The sequence below is a fragment of the Geotrypetes seraphini genome, chromosome 14, assembly GCF_902459505.1.
Source record: "Geotrypetes seraphini chromosome 14, aGeoSer1.1, whole genome shotgun sequence".
In the NCBI taxonomy this organism is placed as follows: Eukaryota; Metazoa; Chordata; class Amphibia; order Gymnophiona; family Dermophiidae; genus Geotrypetes; species Geotrypetes seraphini.
In genome coordinates, this window is record NC_047097.1 from 16,558,367 (window position 1) to 16,583,267 (window position 24,901).

A 24,901-nucleotide genomic window follows, 5' to 3' on the forward strand; every position below is an offset into this window, starting at 1 on the left:
ATGTGGAGTATGGGCTCAGTCTCAAATGTATTGCTAACACTAGCTGTGGTACAGTATTTGCATTGTGCTAAAGAGAGAGAGAGCTTTGTTTTGGAGTTAAGATGTAACTTGTATAGACAACTTGTCAAGGTGTGCAGGGGACATGCTGGCCACATACTTCCAGTCTCTGATCTTACCATAAATTAATTTTCTCTGTTAATGCATATTAAGACCAAAATGTTGCTGCACTTTAGTAAGCATGGTTCTAAATGACTTGAGTGTGTAGAATAGTATTTCTGGAGACTAATTTTATAACAGAGTGCTTGATTTAAGAGGGCAAGTCGGTGCTTACCTATATGCTACTTTATAAAGACACAGACATTTAAGGGGAAATTCTAAAGAAGTGCCTAACTTACCTCCCCCCTTTTACAAAACTGTAGTGCAGTTTTTAGCGCTGGCTACAGCAGTAACAGCTCTGACGCTCATAGAATTCTTATGAGTGTTGGAGCTGTTACTGCTGCGGCCGGCGCTTGAAACTGCACTACGGTTTTGTAAAAAGAGGTGGGGGTGTTAATGAGTAAACTGGCTTATCTTAACAGGAGCTTATCTTCTTAAGGGCCAATTCTACAAAAGATAGGTGCCTATCACAAATTTCTTTACTGTAGCTCTAAATTTCCTGAAAGACTTGATGTATGTAAGTGAATATGTTGTCTTTATAAAATGCATGCACCTTGACAACCTACTTGCCCTACCATAAAATTACCTCCACAATAGATTGTTCCTTCTCCTTGGAGTTTATAGTCTAGTTAACTTCCCCTTTTACGAAGCCATGTTAAGCTTTTTTTAATCGCCAGCCATGGTGGTATTAGCTCCAATGCTCATAGGAATTCTATGAGTATTGGAGCTAATATCGTCATGTCCAGCAATAAAAATGCGGCTTTGTAAAAGGAGCCCTTTGACAGAAAGACAAGCAGCACCATACCAAAGGTTGTACCAGTGGTGTGGCTGCATAGGGCACAAAATCTGCTCTCTCATTTGTGGGGGCAGAGGATGCCGATGGATGTCATGCAGAGCACAAGTATAACTCACTATGGGCAGGCTGGCCTATTAAACATGACTAGGCAGTTGCCTAGGGGGCAGCAAAACAATAGATCCTGACAACCACACAAACTGAAAGAGTTATCAGCACATGCTTTTTAATGTACACATTTATAGGGTTTTGTGTGATGATATTGCTTATTGAATTGAATTTTCAAAATCTTGGGGGTTTGGGGGCTGAGGTTGAGGTAGTGTTGTGGTCCTGCAAACTACAACCAAAAACACACAGAGAAAAAGGATGGCTTTCTGTGGTTATAATCAAAGCAGTTTACATATTGCATATACAGTAGGTATTTATTTTGTACCTAGGGCAATGTTGAGTTAAATAACTTACCCAGAATTCTCGTTCTCAAGGACAATGCACTAAACGTTAGGCTAGTAAGGTACTCCACTTAAAAAGGACAATCTGGCTCTAAAAGTAGCATAGACGGATGCGCAGAAAGAACCACTGTCCCGCTTAACGTCAAGGAGAAAAAGCTCTCCTTTTCCCAAAGGCAAAGTTATGTTCACAACCCCCCCCCAAAAAAAAAACAACCCACACAAGCAAAAAAAAACACCCCACCTGAACGAACTCCAATAAAGAATGCAACTGTTTGACAGTAACTCCTTCAATGCAAGAGTTCATTTCCCTACTTACAATTACCGTCTGCTCCATCTCTACCTGTAGGACAGGCAGGCCGAAGTTGCCTGTTGCTATAACAACCACGCGTTCGTCCTAGGAGCAAAAGCTGCGAGCAGACGAAAGGAAGTGACGACAGCAGATTGGCTGTTGTTGGGACACGTGACCTCGCTCTGCCAGCCCGTAGTGTTTTTTGACAGCCCATAAAGAAGTGAGAGGGGCTGAGGGAGGCGGTGGAGGTGTGCGCCGGGATTTTGAGACGTGGGTAGGGGGGGGCGAAGGGTAGCTTTTGTTTCTGCAAATTGGGTTCAGTGTAATGACTGACATGGCAAAATAAAGCGGATGGTGTGTTGTTTTGATGGTGTACCCTTTCTTGCGCCTCCCTCCCCGTACCTAGAGGGCTAGGTTTAAGCTTCTAAGCCTAGCAACAAATGCTTGGCAACAGCAGTCTAATTACTTAGATGAACTATTTGGCCAGACAAACGTGAGAGCAGAGGAGGTGGCGAGCCAGAGAAGCCATAGGCCAGGGGGGTCCTCGCGCCAGTCATGCGGAGGCAATGGGTTTTCGGCCGGGCTTAACGAGCCCAGCAGGAGAGGCGAGAGGCGTGCGGTGTCAGTTGAGCTGCCGTGCAAGGGCATGGGGGATGGGAGGCCGCTGAGGAAGCTGCTGGCTCGCTCAGGCGGACAAGCCCCGTCCGGCCCCGAGGAAGCCCGCGGTAGGTGTAGCGGTCTTGCCCTGCCCTTCCAGGTGAAACGGCGGCGCTCGTTGCCTGCAGCTCTTTTCGGGCTCTCGGTGAGATTATGGTGAGCTCTCTGTCGTTTCGGCTTAGCAGTCAGTTTAAAAATAGCCCGTGCGCGGCGCTCAGACGCTGCTGTGTCAGGAGAGGACAAACTGGCGAGGTCCACGGGAATCGTTAGCTTGCCCTGATTGGAGCTACCATGAATGTTAGGCCCCGATTCTAACAGACGTGAAAGCTTGTTCTGGGAAGAGGTCGTGTGGGTTTCCATTTTTTTTTTTTGTTTTCATTATTATGAAGGAAAAGTAATTTCAGTAAAACGGAGCGTTTCACACGAGAAGATTGCAGACTGATTTCTGAGAGACTTGGGTGGAACTGACCAGGCGATAACATGAAGCCAGACAGAGGTAAATGTTATGTTGTGGGTTTTTTTTTTTTTTTTGTAAAAACTACAAGATCGACTATCACTGTTTTTATTAGTTGTCATCTTTTTTTTATTTTGGTATTATGTTGTATTTTTCCTGTAGTCCAGTTAACGTGATAATTATCTATACTGATTGTAAAGATTTTAAAATTAGTTTACAGTATTTGGTAAGGATTTTAAAAATAAGTCTTCTGTTACTGCTAATAACGTTCTGGTATTTAGCGCAAGCGAAGATTATTGATTTTGGAATAAAGATAGTCATTAAATTGTATGCTTCCCAATATGGTACATACCGTACTGAATGCTACATTGCTGATAACTGAAAACAATGGGCAGCAAAGAGTTAAACAGAAAATGAGCAATACAGCTGAGTTGGCATATATAGTATTTGAAGGAGCAGCTGATCTGTACAAAAGCAAGCTTGTCTTGAATGCCAGTTTAGAGTGCAGATCACGTTACTGAAGTTTTGAGTTCTGTGAAATAGCAGAGAGGATTCAAGAAAGGCATAAATAACCCAGATGTTATTGAAAAGAGATTTAGTGAAAGGTGAGGTTTTAAACTGCGCAAAAGAAGTAAACGTGTACAGCTGTAGCAGTTTTCAGGTCTTATGGAAAACTGCTACAGGTCAGCTGAAATGGAAATGTATAACACAATTTTTTTTTTAAGATGTCTCTCTCTCCCCTCCCAAAAAAAAGCTAGGTCTCTTCCATAACCCACCAATTGTCCTCTCGGCATGCCCTCAACAGCCTTAAAAAAAAAAATTATTCTCCACCATACATTCAGTATATCTGCTTCCCCCCCCCCCCCCAACCAAGCAAATGGAATAAACTGCTTCTCCCCCCCACTCCAACCATGCAAATGAAATAAACTGTGCTATTGTTTTAATGCAATAACTTATGCTTGGTTTTTCTCATGCTAATATATGTGGTTGTGGGAAAATTAGTGCTATAGGATAGTGGAAGGCAGAACTATTTTCTAAGATGGCAGCTTGGATGCAGAAGGGAATGGATATTGCTTCTGCCTCCCAACCTTAAAGGTATGATTTTGAAATTTCCATGGGGAGAATTGGAGGAGGGTATTGGAAGGGCCATTTGGGGCCTAGGAGTATTTTTGTTGATGTTGGAGAGAGTAGTGAGAGTCCAAAGTTAACAATGAAATTTTGGGTGTATGGAGAGGAGTATAGTACCAGGTATGGACCATTGGGCCACTAAGAGGTTTTGTAGCATGGGGGAGGGGAGTGGATCTGGGACCCATTGTGCCACCAGGGAACTTCTGCTGGATAGTTGGGGAGAAGGAAAGGGTTCTAGCCTGTTACTTTTTCTTCTTTAATACTCCCACTCTCTTCCTGTTAGAGCATGAGCTCATTCTTATGGGAAGGGAGATGCCTTGTTTCCCCGAAAATAAGACCTATCCCAAAAATAAGCTCTAGCGTGATTTTTAAAGATGCTCTGAAAATAAGAACTATCCCAAAAATAAGCCCTAGTTACGATCAACCCCTGAAGGCCCCCCCCCCAAAAAATGTCCATGACATACCCCGACTCCATTTCTGACACTGGTGCTGCCTAATTTGCCGAAAACATCTGACTCATCAATTCAGCGACGACCCCCCCTCCCCTCGGTGTGACCTGATATAGCTCCACTTCGAGGCCTCGTAAAGCCGCAGCAGCGGTGCCAGCATTCTGAATGGGCTGCTTCATGGTCTTCCCCACTGAGGCTTTCCCTCTGCCACATCACAGTGGGGTTCTGTTACACAGGGGGATAGAAGGGAAGGAGGGAGGGACAGAAAGATGCTGCACAAGGGGATGAGTGAGAGGAGAGGAAAGATGCTGCAAAGGAAAGGGAAGAATTAGGGTGGAGGAGAGGAAGAGTGAGATGATTGTTGTACATGAAAAAAATAGACATCCACGAAAATAAACCCTAATGCATTTTTTGGATCCAAAATTAATATGACACCGTCTTATTTTCAGGGAAACACGGTATTTTACTCCCTAATGCAGTAAATAAATGCAGCAGCACACACTTTAGCACAGCACATACTTTAAAACAGCGATGCTTTACTTGCTATTTGCTTACAGCAGTGGGGAACAAAGTTTTTGCATTATACCTAAGTTAGAGCTGTGCACTAAAAGTTCAGCACACAGTTGTCTATTGCAAGGTAAATGCATTGATCCCCAGCCAAGCTGTCAACCTGACAATTTCCCTGTGTTTCCTACCTCACTCAATTCACCCCCAAAGAAATCCAGTATCTTCCCAATGTTTACTAATCTGTGGTGTTTCTGCTATTCACTGGAAATAGCTAATGACAGTATTGCTGATGTGAGGGGCCAGTGTACTAAGAAGAGCTTCAGCATACAATGCTCTAATGCGTGTACTGAAAAAAATCTTTCTTCCAGTGCCATGCTGATTATTATGGCATTAAAATGTTTGTACAAAAAATATATATATACTACAGTTCACTGCATGATGTGTTTGTCTCTCTTCTATCAGTCTGTGAGTAAGGATTGGCTCATGCACTGACAGTAAGAGAGACAGATGAAAAAAAGCTCATAAAAAATCACTCTTAGCCTAGTGGACTTATTGACTTCATACACCTCCCCTCACCCTGCAATTTCCTGGTGTCCCAGTAGGTCTCTGGGTACCTCTGGACCAGACACTCTGGATAGAGGGATCAAGACCAGGGAGCCTCTGTAAATCTGGGAAGGTGTCCAGTGCTGTTGTGCTCCTTATTCTATTATCTTAGAAAGCAGCAATGCATTTAGATGCACTTGTTAGGGATCAATCTGTCAAATAGTAATTGAAGCTGTTTCTCTTATTTGGCAGACTGACCCCCCTAGTGATGCATCCTGATGTACCATGCGAGGGTCAGCTGCTGCCATTTTACAAGATGATGATGTTGGAGGCAGGAGTGAGCAACGTTGCTTCTGTCTCTCAGCTCCTTGAGATGGTTGGGGAGTCCAGAAGCTCACTCAGGCAACAGTGACGTGTTTATGAGATTGGGGTGGGGGGAGACATCAGGAAGTCTTCAGCTCACTGTGACAGCATGAAGGCTTGACAGAATGGTCATCTTAGATGAAGGGCAGTGCTTCATCTCAGATGACCTTTTTACTCCTGTGCTAGAATCTTTACTCCAGATGTAAGTTACTTTGAGTAAAGATTCAATGCTAACCAAAAATGTAAAAATAGTGCAGAAATTTAGCATCCTTTTACATTGAGAGCAGTGCAAAATTTAGCCTTTTGCATGCACATTGTGTTTTCCTTTAGTGCAGTGGTTTTAATGCTGATTTTTCTACATTAAAAACTTTATCGAATTATATGAGGCGTTCAATAATTTATCTACCTGAGTATGGAAGAAAGTAGCAAGCATGTTGAAACAAGTCTGTGCATGTTGTGACATGCCTGAAGGTTACTCGATCACAGTTGTAGCTCAGTGCGAGGCTAGCATTCCAAAAAACAAGATGTTAGGAGAGTCTTCATGCAAATAAGTAAGAAACTGCTATATTTAGAGCACCTTTCAGTGATACAATTTCTCACAAAAGAAGGGAAAAAAGCCAAAGGAAATCCATGAACACATGACTGTAGTTTGTGGTGAGTCTACCCCATTATCCTACAAAGTAAAATTTTGGAGCAAGCAGTTTAAGTGGGGTAGCGAGTCTGTGGAAGCAACTTCCACAGAAGTGTGCAAGAAAGTCAATGATTTACTGTAATTTTGTCAGACAAATTAAGGTTTCCTGAATAGCTGAAGAAATTGGCATCTCGGCATGTACATTTTGGAAAATCATGAAATGTTGGGCATGTTCAAGGTTAGTGCAAGGTGGGTTCCAAGAATGCTGGCGGCATGTCAGAAGGCCATGAGGCTTCCCCAAACTGGCTCTGCACATGTGTCAGTCACACTCGCAGTGACTAATCGGACGGGATTTCACCAAACCTCTGTGCAAATCATTTGCATGGAAAATTTTTAGTGCATCAACAGTTCTTTTAGTGCATCTGGCCCTAAGAGCAGTTATTCTTGTAGCTACTAATTGGTGCTAATTAGCACCAGTTATAGCCAATAATAGGTAGCTACTGCCTAAGAGCAGTTATTCTTGTAGCTGCTAATTGCTACTAATTAGTGCTAATTAGCACCAGTTATAGCCAATAATAGGTAGCTACTGCCTATTAACAGCTAATCATCTAAAATTACTTGCACAGCTGACACTATACTATAAGTTGCATAACTTTGTAGTAACATAAAACATGATGGTAGATAAGGCCAAATGGCCTATCTAGTCTGCCCATCTGCAGTAACCATTATCCTTCTCTCTCTCAGATAAGATAAGGAAATTGAGTCATTAGGGCATAGACAGGGGGTGGATAAGCAGAGTGGGCAGACTTGATGGGCTGTAGCCCTTTTCTGCCGTCATCTTCTATGTTTCTATGTTTCAGAGATCCCATGTGCCTATTCCGGGCCCTCTTGAATTCAGACACAATCTCTGTTTCCACCACCTCTTCCGGGAGACTGTTCCACACATCTACTACCCTTTCTGTAAAAAAGTATTTCTTCAAATTACTCCAGAGCTTATCACCTCTTAACTTCATCCTATGCCCTCTCATTGCAGAGTTTCCTTTCAGATGAAAGAGACTCAACTCATGCACGTTTATATTAATGTAGGTATTTAAAACGTCTCTATCATATCTCCCATCTTCCGCCTTTCCTCCAAAGTATACAGATTGAGATCTTTAAGTCTGTCCCCATACGCCTTATCACGAAGCCCACACACCATTTTAGTAGCCTTCCTCTGGACAGACTCCATCCTTGTTATATATTTTTGAAGGTGTGACCTTCAGAATTGTACACAATATTCTAAATGAGATCTCACCAGAGGCATCATTATCTCCTTTTTCCTACTGGCCATATCTCTCCCTATACAACCTAGCATCCTTCTAGCTTTTGCCTTCACCTTTTCAACCTGTTTGGCCACCTTAAGATCATCACATACAATCACACCAAAGTCCCGCTCTTCCGTCATGCACATAAGTTCTTCACTTCCTAAACTGTACCGTTCCTTCAGATTTTTGCAGCTCAAATGCATGACCTTTCATTTCTTAACATTAAATTTTAGCTGCCAAATTTCAGACCAGTCTTTAAGCTTTGCCAGGTCTTTCTTCATGTTGTTCACACCATCCGGAGTGTCTACTCTATTGCAGATTTTAGTATCATCTGCAAAGAAGCAAATCTTACCCGACAACCCTTCAGCAATATTATTTACAAAAATGTTAAAAAGAATAGGCCCAAGAACAGAACCTTGAGGCACATCACTGGTAACATCCCTTTCCTCAGCGTGACACTCTGTCTCCTTCCACTCAACCAGTTCCTGGCCCAGTGCGTCACTTTCGGACCCATACCGAGGGCACTCAGTTTATTTATTAGACGTCTGTGTGGAACACTGTCAAAAGCTTTGCTAAAATCTAACTACAACACATCTAGTGCACATTTTCTATCCAAATCTCTGGTCACCCCGTCAAAAAAATTGATCAGATTTGTCTTACAAGACCTGCTTCTAGTGAATCCATGTTATCCCAGGACAAGCAGGCAGGTATTCTCACTAGTGGGTGACGTCATCCAACGGAGCCCGATGCGAACATCTCACAAGCATACTTGCTTGTAGAAACTTTTAGAAGTTTCGAGTTGCCCACACCACGCATGCGCGAGTGCCTTCCCGCCCGATGCACCGGGCGTGTCTCCTCAGTTCTTTCTCTTCCACGGAGCTGAGAAGTTTGCCTTTGAAACTCTCTGCACGAAGATCCTTTTTTGTGCCTTCTGTGCCCACGGGTTTGGGTTTTTTGTGCTCATTCCTGTTGGCTGACGTTACGTTTTGTTGTTTAAAAAAAAAAAAAAAAAAAAAAAATTTGTTCAATCGTTCGACCGGGCAGGTCGCATGGCCGTGGCCCCGCAGCTTCGACCTTGCGGCGGAGCTTTTTCGGCCTATGTCCCGGCCTGTTACCGGTTTTAAAAAGTGTGTCAAGTGCCAGCGCGCGATTTCGTTGACGGACCCGCATCAACGCTGTCTTCAGTGTCTCGGGCCTCAACACCTTCCGAAATCGTGCCGGCCTTGCTCCATGCTCACAGCATGTGCATTTAAGCGTCGCTGTATTTTATGGAGTCGCTGTTTGGCATGGAAGCGTCCCCGGTACTGCCCTCTTCCCAGAGCACCACGCCTTCGACTTCCGATTCTACATCTTCGGCCTCGAGTCTGCTCAAGCCTGCCTCGTTCGTGCCGGCTTCGAACTTGACGCAGGCTGCGGTGCCTTCCAATGTCTCTTCAGTTCAGATAGCGCAGTCTCCTATCCCTCCAGTGGTGCTTAAGGTGCCCAAGGCCTCCAAATCCAAGCCCCCTGGTGGCCGACTGACCGACGTCCGTGCAGGAGGTCCCATTTCTGATGTGGATCCCTCTTTACCGGCGTCGTTTCATGCCTTGATGGAGAAGCGATTTGTCGAGCTCTTTACCAAAATTGGGCCGACGCTTCTCTCCTAGATCCAGCCTGGGCACGCGGAAGCTTCCTGCGAGGTTGAGCCGCCTCTGGTGCCTCCTCGGCGCACACTCTCGCTGCTGGGAGCAGAGTCTCGGCGAGTGTCTGGTCTGGCTTCGGGGCATGTCTCGCAAGGAGCAGAGTCTTTGCCACCTTTGGAGCCGATACCCTCGATCCATGGCTTCCCTGGTCCGGACCCTTCCTCGGCGATGCCGGGCCTCGAACCTTGGGGGGGGCCTCGTCTCAGCCTCTGATGCTTCGATCCACGGCCTCCAGTCCCATCTACTCGGTGGCTGCCTCGTCTGGGCGTCGCTCGCCTCGTCGCTCGAGGCCTGCTTCTCGACACAGCTCCAGTCGTCAATCGAGGCATTCATCGAGACATGCCTCGCCTCGTCGGAAGCAACCTTTCCGGGAGTTTTCTCCGGAATACTTGCCCCCTCCTCCCATGCCGGAACTTGAAGACTGCGGGGGTTCGTTCTCTCCGTGCTGGTCCTCGGCATCGGCGGACCAGGCCGCTTCATCGTCTTCAAGCCCGCCTCGAGGCCCGGCTCTGGCGGACCACTTGTCATTCTCGTCCTTCCTGAGGCGGCAGATTTTAGAGATTCTAACAATTCCAGCCCCAATGGCATGACACTATCTACAGTTATTTAGGGGGGGGGGGGAGGAGTGTGTATGGTGGTGACAATAGAGGTGGTACCATGTGTGAAAGCTCATCGCCAACCACGCCAGAATGCACTATTGTCCCACAGATGGATTCCCTTCAGATGCCTTTGGAGTGGACAATGGAAGCCCATCAAAAATTGCAATGGTGACTAAGGCTGGAGACACTGTCTGAGACATTGCCTCTTAAGTCTATGCTTAGCAACTTGGGGGTGATCCTGACTATAGATGCCAGCCTTTACAGCTGGGGAGGTCATAGCAAGGGTCATCCGGCCCAAGACCGCTTTGAACCTTTGCAGAGAACATGGTCCATCAACAGATTTGGAGATGAGAGCCATTTGAATGGTGTTATGGGCCTTTCAAGAGACCCTGGAAGAAAAATCTGTCTTCTCAGACAGTGTCGCAGCAGTGGCTTATATCAACAGACAAGGAGACACCAACAGTGTGCTGTTAAAACTGGAGGCCCAGCTGTTATTTCACTGAGCAGAGAACCATCTGCTAGTCATCTCGGCAGCGCATGTTTCAGGAGTGAACTATGTTCAAACTGACATAAGAACATAAGCAATGCCTCCGCTGGGTCAGACCTGAGGTCCATCGTGCCCAGCAGTCTGCTCATGCAGCGGCCCAGCAGGTCCAGGACCTGTGCAGTAATCCTCAGTTTATACCCTTCTATCCCCTTTTCCAGCAGGAAATTGTCCAATCCTTTCTTAAACCCCAGTACAGTACTCTGCCTATTACGTCCTCTGGAAGTGCATTCCAGGTGTCCACCACATGTTGGGTAAAGAAGAACTTCCTAGCATTTGTTTTGAATCTGTCCCCTTTCAACTTTTCCGAATGCCCTCTTGTTCTTTTATTTTTTGAAAGTTTGAAGAATCTGTCCCTCTCTACTCTCTCTATGCCCTTCATGATCTTGTAAGTCTCTATCATATCCGCTCTAAGTCTCCTCTTCTCCAGGGAAAAGAGACCCAGTTTCTCCAATCTCTCAGCGTATGAAAGGTTTTCCATCCCTTTTATCAGACGTGTCGCTCTCCTCTGAACCCTCTCAAGTAATGCCATATCTTTCTTAAGGTACGGCGACCAATATTGGACGCAGTATTCCAGATGCGGGCGCACCATCGCCCGATACAACAGCAGGATAACTTCTTTCGTTCTGGTTGTAATACCCTTCTTGATTATACCTAGCATTCTATTCGCTCTCTTAGCGGCCGCTGCGCACTCTGCCGTTGGAGATAATGGTGGACATGACAATGAAGCCAAGTCCCTTTCTTGGGTACTCTCATCCCTCCCATCGTATAGTTGTACCTCAGGTTTCTGCTTCCCACATGCAATACTTTACATTTCTCAACGTTGAACTTCATCTGCCATCTCGTCGCCCATTCCCCTAGTTTGTTGAAGTCCCTTTGCAATTCTTCGCAGTCTTCTTTAGTTTGAGCTCTACTAAATAGTTTGGTGTCGTCTGCAAATTTTATTATCTCACACTTCGTCCCTCACACTTTCTAGATCATTTATGAATATATTAAATAGCAGCGGCCCGAGCACCGAGCCCTGCGGAACACCACTCGTGACCCTCCTCCAGTCCAAGTAGTGGACCTTCACCCCTACCCTCTCTTTCCTACCCGCCAACCAGTTTCTGATCCATTTATGTACGTCTCCGTCTACCCCATAGTTCTTCAGTTTCCAGAGTAGACGCTCATGAGGCACCTTGTCAAAGACTTTATCAGTCAACAGATGCTGAACACGGGAGAGTGGTTCCTGTCCCAAATAGTATTCAATAGGATTTTTCAGCTCTGGGGATATCCAACGTTTGACCTGATAGCGTCGGCCCACAATCACAAGACTGCGCGATACTTCAGTCAAAGGTATGAGCGAGAGAGCGCTGGTGTGGATTCTTTCTCTAGTACAACCTTGGCCTACCAGGGATCTCATGGTCAGTGATAGGCCAAGTCATTTGAAGAATATTGAAGCACTGAAAGCTTGCGATTCTTGTAGCTCCAGATTGACTGCGTCGTCCATTGTATGCAGATCTAGTTCATCTGCAAAGAGATCATTGTCTGAGACTTCCTCTCCATCCGAATCTGCTCATACAGGACAGGACCCTATTACCTTAAAGAATCTGGAACACTTTGGGATTACAGCATGGCTTTTCAGTGGGCAGCCTTAGTACGAAAAGGTGGTCAATGCTACACTCCTTCACTCCAAATAGCCCACGGCAGTAGTGGTTGATGAGATGGTCTGGAAATCATTTCAGCTCTGGTATTTGGAGCAACAGATAGAGCCAGTTAGGATTCCAATTGCCATGATCCTATCTTTCCTTCAAGAAGGCCTAGAAAAGGGCCTGGTGGTCTGTTCTTTAAAGGCTTAGGTCTTTCCTGTTTTTGAGCTAGTTTAGAGAGAGGTTCAGTGGCCTGTCACCCTGACATGTTCAGGTTCTTGAAGGGGGTAGTGTGGTTGCATCTGCCAGTGTATCTAGCTTGTCCTTCATGGAACCTTATGTTCATGTTGAGGTGCTGAATAAAGAACCTGTAAGAGCCTTTCCAGGAGGCCATGCTGACTGACCTCATGATAAAGATGGTCTTTCTGAAAGCCATTGTTTCAGCTAGAATAATTTTGGAGCTTCAGACCCTGTCATGTAGAAAACCATTCCTCAGAATTATGGCGGCAGGAGTGTTTCTGCATCCAGTTCCCTCTTTTCTGCTGAAGGTGGTATCAGTGTTCTATGTAATCAGGAAGTCCAACTACCGGCGTTCCAGGCAACAAGCGTAATGAAGCAGGACAAAATACTAGCATGGCCAGATGTTAGAATGGTTGTCTTCTTTTTCGTTACCTGGAGGTGACCAATAATTTTAGGCTGTCCTTTTTTTTTTTTTTTTTAATTATAATTTTGAATACATTACAATATCCAATAATTCCAAAGGAAAAAAGAAAATCACACAAAAACAATACATAATCAAATCATACATACATAATTCCTTTTAAGCCCACATTAATGGGGAGAACATGTTACTATTTCTAATCAAATAAATTCAAGAAAACTAAAGGACAATAATTCTCGGTTCATACTAACAACCTTGAATCTTTCCTTACTAACTGGGATATTAATTTAATTCCTCCTCTTATTCTCAGCTGGATGAAACAAACTCATTTCTGTTCTCTTGCTACTAAAAATTGTTGTAGTTGTATAGGATCCCAAAAGGCATACTCAATATCATGTAACTTAACCAAACATTTACAAGGAAATTTCAGGTAAAAAGATGCCTCTAAGGCCAAAACTCTATCCTTCAATTTCAAAAATTCTTTCCTTCTCAATTGAGTGGTTCTAGAGATCCGGAAAAATCCTAACTAAATCTCCGCAAAATTTCATTAGCCTATTTTTAAAGTAAAGTTTCATTAATAACATCTTATCCATCTCGCTCATGCATGTTATCACCAGGGTGGACTGACTCTGGATCACATCCTGAGTGTCTTCCAAAAATTCAGTCAAATTTACCTCTGGTGTGGCCAGATGGTCCACTTCCTGGGCAGATTCAAAATTTTTAGGAGGAATATAATAGTAGTTATTTATTGGAAATTTCTCTGCGTTAGCCATTCCCAGTACTTCTTTAAAAAACTTCCCTAATAAAATTTCAGGTGACAATAAATGAGTTACTGGAAAATTGACTAAGCGGAGATTTTTTACTCTATTCATATTCTCCATAGATTAAATTTTAGAATGTATCACTGTAGAATCTTTAACAGCAGATACCGAGACTGCTTGTAAATTATTACATTGAGTTTCTATAATATTTAATCGTTTATCCAAACAACCTAAATTAGAGTCCACATTTTCTAATTTAGAAGAAACTAACTGAGAAAAATCCCCCATTTGTTTCATCGTTATCCTGAGAAACCCTTCAACTCTAGATATTCCTACCATAAGTCCTTTAAGGTAATATCCTGTGTTTCCTCTGTTTGTGGATTTTCCTCCACTCCTCCAGAAAAATTCAATGGTTTAGGTATTTCAGTATAAACTAATTTACTTATATGGGTAGAGGAAACCACTTGTCCATCGTATATAGTAGGATTTATATTCCTACTATCACTAGATACTGGGTGAAGGGGAGGGGTCCGTTCGAGGGGACTTATTGACTCTCCTGACAAAGAGGAATCTATATTTGGTGGTACAACAAGTGGATTTTCAGATAATAATGTTAAATGTCTGTCCATGGGGACAGATACCACTGGTGTTGAACTTTTTGGTTTAATTTTTCTTTTCCCCATATTCAAACAAACATGCACCACTTATAAAAGCAAATAATATTTACCAACAAGTTTTGATATTACCAACAAGCTTTAACTCCCGGACTCCTCGTGGCTCCAAGGGGCCTTGCGTGCCCCTTAGGGCATGCCCCTTCGGCCACGCCCTGCGGCCGCGCGGCTTCAGCTGCAACCACGGCAGCGGCTGCTTTTTACGATGTTGGAGACGGACCCAGTGACGTCAGGAGTCCGTCTCTATGGATGCCTGTCGGCGTTAGCAGACAGGAAAAGGAACCGCTGCTGCTGGAAACTGGGACCACCAACGAGCCTCCTCAAAAGTATCCTCCAGGTCAGGTAACAGCTCCCCCGGATCATTGTCCGAACCGATTCTTGACGCAGAAGAAGGCAGGCCTCAATTGCCAAATGGCTACAGGTGGCTATTTCCTCTACATAGGTTGTGGTAAAAGTCCACCAAGTCCTTGAAAGCGCATTCCACCAGAAGTGCGACTTCTTCATAGGCGGAGCCCAGGACTGTTTTGCCTAATGAGATTTGTAGGGCAGCTACATGGTCCACGCTACACACATTTACTAAGTTTTACAGAGTGGATGTAGCAGCACAATAGATGTTTAATTCTTACAAGTGCAAAATACTACTGATTTTGAGATGAAACAATCTTTTCAATAAATTTGTCCACAGTTTGAAATTGGATGGTACAATGACAAATTATTCTTGCAAAGCAAGGGCTTTTTGATCTTTCCTGTCCAAGTGTCACGGATAAAGGAAGTAATATTATTTATTCAATTAATTTTTTTTTTTATTTTTTTTTTAGCCCATCCTCCCAAACTAACTCAGAATTTAAGGGATTAAGACTTTTATACTGCCTCTTTTGTAGTTATACAACCACACTCAAAGCAGTTTACAGACAGGTACTTTATTTATTTTTTTTTTTAAATCTTTATTTTCATTTTATAGTATTGACATAATATTAGTCAAAACAAGAAAATAATACAAGTCAGTTCAAAGATTAAAATGAGACAATAGGTAATAATAAACATTTACAATTGAAATAAAGGAATCAAGGCAAAATTTTTCCCTTTCTCATACGGCATAACATTAAACACAAAATAAATTTTTACTGGTTTGTATCGTTAGACCTCAATCCATGGAGGAGAAAGCTTTAAAATTGCTGAAATCTTAATCAAATAGTACAAAGAAAAATGAAAATGGTAGCGGGAGAGAACATAACCAAAAACCTTATACTTGAGCAGGTTGAGACTGAACTTCTCTCAAGAATTTAAGTTTGCTCTTTAGCAGAAATAAATTTTGTCAACTGCTGAGGTTCAAAGAAAATAAATCTGTTCCCTTGATAGGTCATTACACATTTACAGGGGAATCTGAGTACAAACGTCGCACCTAACTGCAGAACCCTTGGTCTCAAAATAAGAAATTGTTTTCTTCTCTTTTGGGTCATTCGTGACACGTCTGGATACATTCTCATTATTTTAGTCATAAATGGAACATCTTTAAACTTGAAAAACAATTTAAGCATCCATTCCCTGTCAGCATCTATAGCAAATTGTACAAATAGCGTAGCAGTTGCCGGTATCTCTTCACCTGACCTCTCCAGGAAATTTGTCAAATCCAAACTATCAGCAGACAAATTCTGCTGGTTTGGTTTTTGAACAGATGCTCTAGTTGGTAAATAATAAATTTTATTGAGAGACGGATAGGAGGTTTCGGAAACTTTCAAAACTTCTTTCAAATATTTTTTAAATGTATCCTGCGCTGAAATAAGTGGTAATTTTGGGAAGTTAATAATCCGAAGATTACTTCTTCTAGTCATATTTTCCAACATTTCCACCTTAAAATTAAGGTTTCCACTGTCTTTTACCCAGACCGAAGCCTGGGACTCCACTGTTTTTAATCTAGTTTCATATCCATCCACTTTATTTTCAACGCTGGATATCCTATTTTTCATTTCCAAATTTTCAGACACAACAGAGGTATAACGTGTAGTAAGTTGCTGCATTTGAGTTCCCAAAGATATTTGCAAAGTAGATATTGCTTCCCAAATTGTCTCCATGTTGAAAACCTTGGGCCTCTGCATTGGTGTCAGTTCAGCACCCAGAACCTCTGGTGTAAAAGTACCTGGAACTTCAGCAGGTGATGAAGTTAATGTCAGGAAATCCTGAGGAAGTTTCTGTCCCAGCTCCTCCAAATGCACAGATAATAGTGGCTTCACTCCTCCTCCTACTGAGCCGACTTCCGAACTCAGCATGCCTGGAGAGCAAACACCCTGGTGCATTTCCTCCACCGTCGACTGGCCAAACGTCCCCGAGCAACTCGGAGGACTTGGAGGACTTTGATCTTCAGTCAATCGGACAAACGCCCCCGGGCGACTCGGAGGACTCCGCTCTTCCGGGGTCAGCGATGTTGCCTCGAGGGAGAGCTGCGACGCTTTAGCCAGCGTGTCTCTCCCAGCCGAGAAAGCCTCCGGCTGTGTTGGCGTCCCTCGCTGAAGGAAGGCGTCCATCGGGCCCGTTGCTGCTGATAAGGATTCGTCAGGGAAAATCCGAATCTTGGATTTTCGTTTCACCATTTCTCCACTTTAGAAAAAGAAACAGCAGTCGGGGAACATCCGTGGCGTCTAGCTCCAGACTCCCGCAGCCATCTTCCTTAGGCCACTCCCAGACAGGTACTTTAAGCATTTTCCTAAGCTGTCTCAGTGGGCTCACAATCTATCTAATGTACCTGGGGCAGTGGAGGATTAAATGATTTGCCCAGGGTCACAAGGAGCAATGCAGGGTTTGAACCCACAACCTCAGTGTGATGAAGCTGTAGCTCTAACCACTACACCACACATAGACCAGAAGTAGTAATGTTCAGGAGACCAAACACTAAATAGATGGTTGGGTAGTAAACTACAATGTTAGTAAAAATGCAAAAAGTTCCTAAGTTGGTTTCATATTTTATATTTACTTTTTTTTTTTTTTTTTTTTTGACATTTTGTACTGTAAGAGAAGGCAATTGTTAACAAATGTGACCTTACAAAGCCACTTTCTAACTAGGCTGTAATTCCAAACACAGAATGAGGTAGAAAGATCATTACATAAAATTTGTGTTTCCTTATATTAATAAACCTGTAAACTTGGTATGGAAGTCATTGTTTTATTAATTTTAATGTCAACAATATTACTATATTGGAACAACAAAATCAAATATTAAATCACACGTTACACTATATTGTTTTTCAAAATTAATTGCATAACAACTAATACATGTAAATCATTAGGCATATGTTTTAATATTAGTAAGGATCTGTTACTGCATTTCACATGCTTTCGAGTTTCCTGATTGTAAATCTTAACATATATAGTTTTTCCCTGTATTCCTCTTATATTATGACTGTAAACACTTAACAGAATATAAGTTTAATAAAACTAGTCACCACAAAAATGTAAATTTGTAGAGAAGAAAGAAATATCTGTTCAGGCTCACTGTTTCCAAAATGAATAATTTACATGAACTTTATTATTTGCTTTCCTCAAAAGGCTGATACTTGTATGACGTTCATTTCAGCAAATCCCTATTGTTAAAGGAACTTGATCTATGTAATGACACTAAAGCAACATCTTGTTCATATTCTGTGACACACCTGGTAGGTTATTGTATGTGTATGACAGAACATGGAATAGTCTGACATAGGACGAATTACATCAGAAGGTCTGTGATGTTTGGATTGGCGCACTCTCATAAGGGGTCGGGGGAAGAGGTGAGTTTTTATTGCCTTCCTGAAGTTCAGTAGTTTGTTCCAGAGGCGTGGTAGCTGGTGCGAGTAAGATCTTTTCTGAGCATTCTTAAGGTGGAGGGTGCATCCCGAGGGTGCATTTAATCGCTTTTCTTGAGAGCGAAGTGGTCAGTTTGGTGTGCCATGATGTATCTTTAAAATACTTCCAGATAAATTTGATTAATCTTAACATGCTAATTTGAAAGCTTTTTGTAATATCGCTCTCTGTATACATTCTCTTCCTCTGAAAATTGCTCTGAACTGCTTGTGGTATTGCGATATATAAAAATTAAGTTATTATTAAGTTTAGAGGTATATAGGCTGGTAGTTGTGAAAGAGTGTGTAGACAATTACTAGGCCTTTGAATATGCATCGTTTGTCGATCAGCAGCCAGTGAGCAGCACGCAACACCAGGGAGATTCTTTAGGAGTCGGATGATGGCATTTTGTACTCATTGTAGTCGATGGAGGTTTTTTGTAGTGAGCCCATTTAGGAGTGTGTTGCAGTAGTCCATATGACGAAGAGAAGGTGTAGAGTAGCTGAGTGAAGTCTGGTTCTGAGAAGCAAGATATTTGCCCATGAAATAGAGATCTAGCTCATGCCGCTTCCACAGTGCCAAGCCATGTCTCGCTGCTAACCAACTTTATTCTCTCAAAATTTTTTAACTTTCCATTTCTGTAGCATCTCGTAAGTTAAGAATGTCATGAAGAAAATATAAATAACATGGTCATTGCTAGTTTACTACTGCACAGGGCATAATGTTTGGAGTGACTATTGCCACTGAGTTGTTTCCCTTTCTGATGGATACAATCGCATTGTGATTTCTAAACCTTGTACTTATATAATGTGTCTGCTCTTCATCCTGGGTTCTAGTGAGGTATCTGCCTTTTGTTATCTAACAAGCAATGGAGAAAAGATATGGATGATCTTTTCCATCTTTACTGCAGTCCCTCCAAGTACATTCCCTACAGAACCTAATTGAAAGCCTTTTCCCTCCATTCAGCAGTAGTCTCTCTTCTCCTTCCTGTAAATCCCGGAACAATTTTGGATTATAGAAGTGCTGTATGTGAGATTTTTGATGCATTCTGTTGAACTTATGCATATATACCCACATATATATTTTCTAATGATATGTTTAATATAAATTTTATTAAATAGGCTCCCCTTTTTTGCATGTTCAGTACCCTCTCTAGTCTGAAGATGGGATGTTTTCCTTTGTTGCTTGATTCTTCCTCCCAGTGCTCCACTACAGGATAGAAAAAGAAAATAGGATTTCAGTTTGGCATCTTTATTCTCCTAGCTTGTCTAGGAGAATAAAATTACTTAAGAAAAAAAGTGAAAGAGGCCTTCTGGGAACAGTGCGGGACATAATCATTTCCTTGTGGTATGGAGGCAGAGGTGGTTGGTCTTTCAGGGCCACTGTCTGGTAGAAGTATTGCAACTACAGCCCTCTCGTCTTTTGTAGGAACTGCAGCTATTTTGGCGTTGTCTTATCAAAAGTATGAGAAGCCTGGAGACATGGTCTGCATCCTAGGGGTGTGCTAGGGAGTCAAAAGGGATCTCTCTTCATATCTTAGATATGGATGTATGGGGGCCTAGCAGACTCAAATGGGTCTGCTTGATTTCAGATTGTGGCCAATATTTTGGTGGGGGAAGCTGGGCCTGGAGTTGGGGACCCAGGGACCTCAGTGGATAGCTGTAAGCAGAAAAGATGTGGGAATGAATGTGCCTTGGACAGGACCAAATCTTGTCTGCTTACTTCCACAAGAATCCATGGGACTAGAAAGAATTACTTCAGACTTCTCTTTGGAGAGTCAGAACAGGATCTGGAGGATTCTTCTCTATGTGAGGATGAGGACGTCCCACTAATTACCCTATTTAGGAAGGATGAACTGAGCCATCTTACTGGCAGTTTCCTAAGCTTTTCTGATTTTTGTCCTCTAACCAAAAGGAGCTCTCAAGATGGGAATCCCATCTTTTAACTGTGGTAGCTGCCAGGGCCTTTCCTCTGCATATGGCACTCTTGCACATGGGTCTTGTTTGAAGTGTCAGAGTAAACCATACCCTTTCCAGTGGAATGAACTGGACAAGATTTTGACTTCCTAAGGTGGAAACCTTGGTCCCTGCTGTGATCAAGAAAACCACTATCCCAGTGGAAGTGGTCACAGCTTTCAAGGAGGCTGATGGCAAAGATCAAGCAGCTCCTAAGGCATGCCTTTCATGTGTTGCCATGGTGGATCAAGCCATGGTCTGTGGGGACTATATTGCCTTGGCTGAATTCCTTTGGATAAAAAAGCTACTAGAGTTAGGCACCGACCTCCTGGTGAGGATCAGGTCATACAGCACATTCATATCTTTGCAATGTGTGGCTTAGATGGTAATAGGCCTTTATCTTCTATGTTTCTAATGGCCCATCCAGTCTGCCCTTTCCCCACCATCCAGTATCTTCTCTTCTCCCTATCTTGAATTCAGATACAGTTGTGCCACTGGGTGGCAGATTTGGTCTCCAAATTACGTTTGAGTAAGATTTCTATTTATGGACACCTCTGATTGGACAAGCTCATTAAAATCTGAGGGAGGCAAAGCCTCAAAGATTTCCGGAAGACAGTTTGCAGCTTCCTTTATGGCTAGCATTGGGCAAATCATACCTGAGATTGGAGATGTTTTTGCTTCAGCAAGAAGGCTGCTGGGGCTTCTTTGAGGGAAGCAGACAATCAGAAGGGGCAGCCCTTTTATGGAATGAAAAAGGCCAGAGACTACAGCTCTTTCTCTGGTCCAGTGGCCCCCCAAAACACCCAGTGACGGTCAGCTGGATCCCAGATAGATGGCAGGCTCAGCAGATTCTACCACGAATGGGCCTAGATCACCTCAGAACAATGGGATTTGAAGTTAGTCTAAAGTTTTATCCCTGTGGAAATCCCCCATCAAGAGGAACACTACACCATCTACTTTGGCTGAGGGTGATAAAGTAAGTGCCACTCTTTGAGCAGGGGCTCACACACAGCTGCTATTACATAACATTTTGTGGTCCCAAAAAAGTGGCTCCTGTCCAATTCTGGATCTGAAGGGCATCGGTGCCTTCCTACATATTTCCCACTTCCTTAGTGCTGTGGCTATACTTTCCTGAACTATTATTGTTATTACCCCTGCCTACCAGCAGGAGATGGGAAACTGATTTTTTCCAGAGACATCACTGGTACACTGTACTCGGTGGAAAGTTCCAGTGTTTTCCTTTAATAGATGGTAGGTTGTTCATGCTGGTACTTCTGGTCCCTGGCCTAGCTCCTAGTTCAGCAGGCTAAGGCTGCACAGCTTGGTCAAGTCTGATAGCCAGCTTCAAAACAGATGTTAAGAAGCTGAATATCACCTTGATAGTAAACGTTTAGGAATATATAATATTTGGCTGCAGTTAGCCTCTTGGAGGCCAAAACCTTTGACTGAGGAGGGGAAATTTGACCCCATTGTTTGTTTAACAAATCAATTGCTTTATTCTTTACTTTGTACAAAAGTGCCTTTAGATATATGAGATTTGAAAAGGACCGGTTTATACAGTATATAGTGGTTTTATTTTCAAAAATAAGAGTTTGGATTATTTTTGTTGGCTGTGGTTACTTCATACGTCTGTTGTTTTTTGGGGTAGTGGTGGTTTGGGGTTTGTTTGTTTGTTTTTGCTTAAAATGCCCAAGTGCAGAACCAGAGAAGATAACATGACCCTGCTGCCAAGCAGACAGGAAACTATAGTAGACCTTGTAAGCAGTGACTGGTTGAATGCTTCCTGTCCAATCAGCAGTGAGTGCTGTTGCTATGTGTACTCTTATTCTGCCTTCTTTTTAGAGAAAAATGTATTGAATTAAGATAGGCAGGACATGCAACTGAAGCAGGATGTGTTTTGTTCAACCACTACAGACATCTGGATTCCTGAGATACTGATAATGTAGCCCAATTTCAAGTAGCAGGCAACTTTACAAAAGGATTCCAGTATGATTTGTACTGGAAACAAAGGGCTGCACAGGGAAGGTGTGTAATGAAGGAAGTATTTTGGGGTTTTTCTTGTTTTCAGTAATTTGTATGTGATTTGAAAATCAAGGTGCTTTCTTCAAATAGTTTTAACTCAGCAAGTAAAAAAGTCTGTTCTGAAATACTGAGCTTGTACAGTTTCTGCATGCATATGTAATTTATTTTTTTTATTTTTTTACTTGTGCAAGACAGTATTTATTTAAATACTGTACGTTGAACTATATTTTGGAGTGAAAGTGATTTAAGAATACACTACAGATTTTCACAAAATACCTTTAAGAATATAAGAAGTTGCCTCCGCTGAGGCAGACCAGAGGTCCATCTCGCCCAGCGGTCCGCTCCCGCGGCGGCCCATCAGGCCTATTGCCTGAGCAGTGGTCCCTGGTTATTCCTATACTTGCCTCTCACTCCTATCCCTGTACCTAACTCTACTCTTATCTGTACCCCTCAATCCCTTTGTTCTCTAGGAACCTATCTAAACCTTCTTTGAAGCCCTGCAACGTGCTCCTGCCTATCACAGCCTCCGGAAGCGCGTTCCATGTATCCACCACTCTCTGAATGAAAAAGAATTTCCTAGCGTTTGTTCTAAACCTGTCCCCTTTCAACTTCTCCGAGTGCCCCCTTGTACTTGTGGTTCCCCATAATTTGAAAAATCTGTCCCTGTCTACGTTTTTTCTATGCCCTTCATGATCTTGAAGGTTTCTATCATCTAATCTAATCTAAACTAAACCTTAAGTTTATATACCGCATCATCTCGAGAATGGAGCTCGACACGGTTTACAAGAACTTAAATCATGTCTCCTCTAAGTCTCCGCTTCTCCAGAGAGAACAGCCCCAGCTCTTTCAGCCTGTCAGTATATGAGAGGTTTTCCATACCCTTTATTAGCTTTGTTGCTCTTCTCTGGACTCCCTCAAGTACTGCCTTGTCCTTCTTGAGGTACGGCGACCAGTACTGGACACAGTACTCCAGATGCGGGCGCACCATTGCACGATATAGTGGCAGGATGACTTCCTTCTTCCTGGTCGTGATACCTTTCTTAATGATGCCCAACATTTTGTTTGCTTTCCTTGAGGCTGTGGCGCACTGCGCCGACGCCTTCAATGTTGTGTCTATCATCACTCCCAGGTCTCTTTCAAGGTTACTTACCCCTAGTGGTGATCCCCCCATTTTGTACGTGAACATTGGGTTCTTTTTCCCTACATGCATGACCTTGCATTTCCCTATGTTGAAGCTCATTTGCCACTTTTTGGCCCATTTTTCCAGCGTCATCAGATCCTTTTGGAGATCTTCGCAGTCTTCCTTGGTTTTGACCCTGCTGTATAGCTTTGTGTCATCCGCAAATTTAATGACCTCACATTTTGTTCCCGCCTCCAGGTCGTTAATAAATATATTGAACAGGAGCGGTCCCAGCACCGACCCCTGCGGAACTCCGCTCGTGATCCATTGGCTGAAGTTTCTAGTAACAGCTGACTAGCCTTCATTAATTTTTAACCCATTATTTATAACGCAGACTTTTGGTTAATTCTCTTATGAGCAATATAATATTAGTGAATAAGCATTATATGATGTGCTCATTTTAAGATCATGTTAGAGCTTTGAAAAGTGTACATCAAAATATCTGGGGTGGGGTATTAACATTTACTGGCAGCTCTTGATAGGATATCAGAATTTTCACATTTTTTATATACATTAAATTTTGATGTGCAATTTCTGTCAAACTTTTTTCTGTTTTATAAAAGTTATGAATTTAAAATTATAGTATTAACATTTTTACTTGATCAATATTCATTGTCATATAGTTCTTTGTTCATCTCTTGGGTTCTGGAGAGTCATTTGGTGTTTTTTCTCCTCTCTAAGGATTCCTTAGTTTTTGGTATAAACACGCTCATATTCTGTCTAAAGAAATGGTGCAGATTTCTGTAAACCTGGGATGAGCCCTTAATTAATGCAGTTGTTTGGCTTCCAGGTGTGTCACAGAATATGCACAAGATGTTGCTTTAGTGTCATTACATAGATCAAGTTCCTTTAACAATAGGGATTTGCTGAAATGAACGTCATACAAGTATCAGCCTTTTGAGGAAAGCAAATAATAAAGTTCATGTAAATTATTCATTATCCCAGGACAAGCAGGCAGCCTATTCTCACATATGGATGACGTCATCGATGAAGCTCGATGCGGAAGTTGCAAGCAGACTTGCTTGTAGAAACTAGAAGTTTTGAGTCAGCTGCACTGCGCATGTGCGAGTGCCTGCCCGCCCAGCACAGGGCGCATCTCCTCAGTTCTCAGTTTTCTGCGGAGCCGAGAAGTCCATCTTTGACTCTCTGCGTTCAACTTACTTACTTCGTGCCGTGGTTTGTGAGTTTTTTTTCTTCACGAATCACTGTATTTCTTTTATTTCTAGTTAAAAAAAATAAATTTATTTCTTCCGTTTGGCTGCCGGGGCAGGCCACTCGGCCGCAGCCCAGGGGCTTTGACTTTGCGGCGGCTGTTTTTCCTCCTATGTCCCAGTAAGCAACAGGCTTCAAGACGTGTAGCCAGTGTCAACGTGCGATTTCTCTCACGGACCCACACAGTAGGTGCCTCAAGTGCCTTGGGCCAGACCATCACCCGAAGTCGTGCGAGCACTGTGCTATTCTTCAACCTCGAGCCCTTAAACGTCGTCTACTTTCAGTGGAGAAGCTCTTCGGGATGGATTCAACCACTTCCTTGACTCCGAAGCCGACTTCGGTCTCACCTTCGACCGAGGTCCTCTTGCCTCCACTGCTTCGACCTCGAGCCTCATCAGACCTTCTTCGTTTGCAGCGGCTTTTTCCTCGACGACATCTGCTGTATCTTCC

General features: G+C 43.0%; 1 protein-coding gene across 1 annotated transcript in view; it reads left to right on the forward strand.

The window, feature by feature from the left end:
• Positions 1–1,910: 1,910 nt before the first annotated feature.
• Positions 1,911–24,901, forward strand: part of FAM214A (family with sequence similarity 214 member A) — a 136,436-nt gene continuing 113,445 nt past the window's right edge. The window contains exon 1 of the mRNA XM_033920615.1: positions 1,911–2,840. Coding sequence (XP_033776506.1) covers positions 2,825–2,840 — 16 coding nt within the window. The 5' untranslated portion in view covers positions 1,911–2,824. The remainder of the gene's footprint in view (positions 2,841–24,901) is intronic.